This window comes from Otolemur garnettii, unplaced genomic scaffold (genome assembly GCF_000181295.1).
Source record: "Otolemur garnettii isolate 467f Iridium unplaced genomic scaffold, OtoGar3 scaffold00029, whole genome shotgun sequence".
NCBI lineage: Eukaryota > Metazoa > Chordata > Mammalia > Primates > Galagidae > Otolemur > Otolemur garnettii.
The window spans coordinates 16,934,786-16,939,680 of record NW_003852424.1 but is presented as its reverse complement, the minus strand read 5'-3'; the positions used below and the strand labels follow the sequence as shown (position 1 = coordinate 16,939,680).

Genomic DNA, 4,895 nt, shown 5'->3' with positions numbered 1-4,895 from the left:
TCCTAATGGCACACGAGGCCCTGCATGACCTGCCTTGTCCTCTCCCCACCCTTCCTCCTCCCTCTCTGCCCCTACTTACTCTGCTGCAGCCACTCAGGCCTCCTCACTGTGCCTCCAACATGCCCAGGTATGGTCCTGCCCCAGGGCCTTTGCACAGACTGTACCCTCTTCTGCTGATGGCAAAGCTGGTGACTTCCACCCTTGGTAATTATGAACATCCCAGCCCCAGCCCCTTTGAAGGCAAATTTGTAGCATATTTTAAAGTGAGCCATATAAATTTCCTTTGAGCCTGTATTTCACAGTGTCTGTTCTGAAGCAGTATTCACTCACATTCATAAAGAAACACCTGTAAGGAGGTTTGTCCTGACATTATCTGGAGCAGCACAATAACAGAGACCAAGCCCAATATCACCAGCAGGGAAGAGCTGACCTCTGCCACAAAGGACTGCTGCAAAAGCCCAGCCCCTGGGCTTGGTGCATACTGAGGCAAGTATAAAACTTCTTGAATAACACTTGAACTGCGTGACAGGGCCCTCGCCTCAGACATTGGCATGGACAAGGCATCCAGGCCAGTTAGGCAGATTCCTTTTATTGGTTCCAGACAGTTCTATGGAGGGAAGGGATGGAGTCTGCTGGTAGTGAGTGGGTATACCCACATGCCCAAAATGTGACCAAGATGGGCGGTGCCTGTGGATCAAAAGAGTGGGCGCCAACCCCATATACTGGAGGTGGTGGGTTCAAACCCAGCCCCAGCCAAAAACCGCAAAAAAAAAATAAAAATAAAATGTGACCGAGATGTCCAACAGTGTTCCAGAGAGGACCTTGAAATCACATTGGAAGAAGAGAGATGCTCCAGGGATGCCCCAGCCCTCAGCACAGGGCCAGGTGACGTAGAAGGTGCTGCAGGGCTGGTGTGGGTAGGAGGGAAACTGAGTCCTAGCTGAAGAGCTTGCTGGACCTGCCAAGCTGCTGCTTATCCCTTGTGGATCTGGTCGGTGCCAAGGCTACCTGCCCTGACTACCAGCAACTCCGGCCTTCGATGGGCTGAAACTAATCTTTGGTCTTGTGACCCTTGACCTGGCTTAGTTGCTGCCATTGCTGTCATCACTGTCCAGATATACACCCAGCTGGCTCAGGGAGGAGGTGGCAGGTGGTAAGGGCGTAGGGTCAGCTACCTTCCTGCTCTGCAGGGTGCCTGTGGGGAGAGGTGAGAGTCAGCCCACAGCATCCCATCCCGGGAGACTGGGGTTGGCCATTCTTGCTTATTTGTGAGGCCCAAAGGTGACAGTGTAGGAATGGCCTGGCCCGTCTGGAAGGTATGTGGGGGACCCACTGCAGATTTAGAACCACAAACCCTTTCTGTTGGCAACTTCACTTCTGAAAATTGACCTCTGGGAATACCCAGGCTGGCAAAGTGCTCCAGAGAAAATGGAAATGGCTCAAGGTCTAAGGTCAAACCATGCATATGGTGATCAAGAGGGGCAGATTCTGGCCCGCCATATACCCGAGTTGTATGGCTTTGGGCAAGTGGGTGTACCTCTCTGGGCCTTGGTCTCATCTGACAAATGGGGTAATAATGGCACCAATAACAACAGCTCATGTATGTCCAAGGCTTGCCATGTGCCAGATTCTACTGAGAGTGCCTGACATGGCGTAGCTCACAGAAAGAACCAAAACACCAAGCTCCAACACGACCTGTGAGGTAGGTTGTGTTATTCTCTGCATTTTACAGGACAGGAAACTGAAGCAGGGCATAGGGCTGGGGAAGTCCTACAACCATAGGGACAGAACAAGCAGGTGGAGGCATAGAGGACCTGGAGACACTGACCCCACACAAGGGACTTGACATTTGTTTTCTATACTTCTATGTGACTTGGGGATGAAAAGCACATTCTTGCTCCTTCTGTACTTAAAAGAAAAAGAAAGATCCTGCATGCCACCTCTTCTAATGCTGCTGATCAGCTCTGGGGCGGTGATGTCACCCCCCACCCATCCCACAACACTCCAGGACAGCAGCAGGAACACTGCTGCCACCTGGGGGTCATGGAAGGTGCCATTCTTGGCTCTGGAAACCCAGAACCTACCTGATGTCACCTGGCCCTGCCCAGTGTTTTGATCTGCACCTGCCTTTGTCTTCTTCACCACCACCAGGCCAGACAGCCGAGGCCTGCCCAGACTGCCGATGCTCTGCTCCCAGCTCTCCACCCTCCTCTTGGCCTTTGGGGCCTGTGGGTGACAGAGGCACATGTAGGGGTATCTGGCCCAGATCCAGCCCATCTAGATACCTCCCTGCCTCCATGGAGCCAGCCACCAGTGGGATCTGTAAACTGCCCCACTATACCGAGCTCACTGATGGCTATGTAGGGCTGAAAACAATACCTGGCACATAGTATGTGTTCAATACATGTATTTGAGCAAATGAGTGAGAAAGGGGGCATCTGCATTGGGGAAGAGTTAGGGGGAGCAGCCCAACCTCCAGCTCCTCAATCACACCACTGAGGACTCTTTAGTCTGTTTTTTTGTTTAAATAGAAGAATCAAGAACCCCTGGGTCAAGATGGCTGTGATGGGGGACCTGCCTTCACCAGCCTGCTGTAGGAAGAGAGAGAGAGGACAAGGGGACAACACCCATCTACATGAGAGATATGCCAGGGCTTGTGATAGCAGGTGTTAGGAAGGCTACCACACCTGGCCATGCCATCTGTTTTTGTAAATAAAGTTTCACTGGCAGATAGCCATGCCTACTTATTTACATATGATCAACAGCTGAGTTTGGGCTGCAAGGGCAGAGTGGAATAGTTAAGACTCGGACTATCTGGCCTTTTAATAAAAAGTTAATCCAACCCCTGGCTTGACCCGTCCCCACTTAGAGCCTTGGCAACTTAGACAGCCCCACTTACCTCATCCAGGATGGCAGTGGGGCTGGGCCGTAGGGCAGGCTTGGGCGGGGGAGGAATAGCATCATCTTCAGAGTCAGAGTCTTCCAGCAGTCTTCTTTTTCTAGCTTCTTCCAACAAGGCCCTGTGGGATGGTTAAGTACCTGGATGCTAGAACCAGCCTGTCTGGATTTGAACCTTGCCTCAAACCTGGATGGGGCCCCCACAACTTGCTGACAGCTGAAGCTGCTGGGCTTGAATTGCTCCTGCAAATACTGTGGTTTCCACCAGAGTCCTAGAATCTCAGCACAGGCTGGGGGGCCTTGTGACCAGCTCCCATGGAAATCCAGCGTGAGGTCTCAGTGGAATACTTCACGCCTGTCATCACAGCTCACTGCTGGGAGTGGAGTGCGTCCTGCATGACTCTACAGGGAGAGGATTCTGGAAGCTGGGCCTGGCCTCCCCAACTTACTCCATGTGCCTTTTCTCTTTATTGACTCTGCTGTGGCCTTTCACTGCCATGAACCATGACCATAACGGCAGCTATGTGCTGAGTCACCATGCCTAGGGTGGCCATGGGGAATATGAGAAAGCAAGGTGGACAGGTGTGGAAAAGGACTCACTGAGAAGCTGACACTTTGGTGAGCCACGGAAAGACCCAGAAGGAGGGCAATCATGGGCAATGGCTGTGGGGTGGTCTTGACTCACGCGGTCTCCTGCTCATCCTCCTCCTGCTCCTGCTTTTGCCGCTCTTCCTCGGACAGGCGGTGCTGCCGCAACATGGCCTCAAAGTCTACGTGGGCCTGGCGTTGGTTCAGGTCCTTGAGCTCCTGCAGGTTCTCTAGCACCTCCATCTCCAGCTTGGAGTCCTTGGTCCGATTCTCCAGCACCTGGCAGGTGTAGCAGGGCAGGGCTGAGCATGTGGGGACTGCATGCCACCTAGCCTTGAGGGTCACTCCCACCCTGGCCCTTATCTTGTTCAAGGATGTCCTGCCTGGTCTTGTCATTGTGTCTATCTCACAGGGAGAACTGAAGTTTGGGGAGGTGGAGTCTCCTGGTCAGCAGTACAGCAGGAAAATGAACCCATGGGCAGGGCAGGGTGGGAAGAGTGTGGCCCGCATTTCCACCCTGGCTCCAGCATTAAGTAAAAATAATAAGGAAGAATTAAATATAATATAAAAGACAACCTGTGCATGTATTATATGCCAGGCCCCAGGCTGAGATGTTTCTAAACATAAACTTCATTTAGTCCTCACAATGCCCAATGTTGTTCCTTCACAGGGACTTCCTCTGTGTCTAGACCCAGATAAAAGGGCTCAGGCCCATGTAGATAACCTCTTTTTGCAAGGCCACCAATCTCATCATAGGAGTGAGATCCTCCCAATTCAGTCCTAGGGAAGATGCCACATATATGCACCAGGAGGAAAGGTGCTGGCTGTGTCAGTACATATGCACACCCACCAGCACACACATGTACCTACACACACCCATGTGGGGGTTGACTCACCTTCATGGGGTTGTTGAGCTCCTCGTCCTCCCTTTCTTTCTGTACCCTCTTCTCCTCCTCCTCCAGGAGCTTCTCAGCCTGGAAATTCCGTGTGGCCCCATGCTCCATGGTGTAGTCTGTGTTTTGTGGGTCCGTCTGTGAGGGAAGATGGGCAGACAGACATTAGCTCTTACATCCCTGAGCACTGAAAGCTTCTGCTAAAGCACTGTCAGCAACAGGGGACCCTTTTCTGTTTTTTACTCCCTCTACTACCTTTTCTTTCTTTTTTCTTGTCTTATTGCTTTGGCAGGTATGGTTCTTCCTTCTTAGTGTCCCTGTCTCCTTCTTTAGAAATGCCCAACTCCATACCTTTTATATGAAAGCTATAACCAAATAGCCTAAGAATATGGGGAGGGGGGAGGGAGAAGGGAGGAGGGAATGGGTGGAGGGAGGGGGTTTGGAGGGATCACTTCTGAGGTTTATCTTATAGGGGTACAGGTGAATCTTTCTAAGAGTAGAATGTGAACATTTTAA

General features: G+C 51.7%; 1 protein-coding gene across 1 annotated transcript in view; it reads right to left on the bottom strand.

Annotated features, from left to right (window-relative positions):
- Positions 1 to 261: 261 nt before the first annotated feature.
- The window catches only part of CCDC94 (coiled-coil domain containing 94), a 10,510-nt gene continuing 5,876 nt past the window's right edge, over positions 262 to 4,895 (bottom strand). The window contains exons 4-8 of the mRNA XM_003788754.3: positions 4,383 to 4,517; positions 3,584 to 3,765; positions 2,900 to 3,020; positions 2,085 to 2,226; positions 262 to 1,195 (exon numbers count right to left, since the gene is read on the bottom strand). Of these exons, the coding sequence (XP_003788802.1) occupies positions 1,083 to 1,195; positions 2,085 to 2,226; positions 2,900 to 3,020; positions 3,584 to 3,765; positions 4,383 to 4,517 (693 nt within the window). The 3' untranslated portion in view covers positions 262 to 1,082. The remainder of the gene's footprint in view (positions 1,196 to 2,084; positions 2,227 to 2,899; positions 3,021 to 3,583; positions 3,766 to 4,382; positions 4,518 to 4,895) is intronic.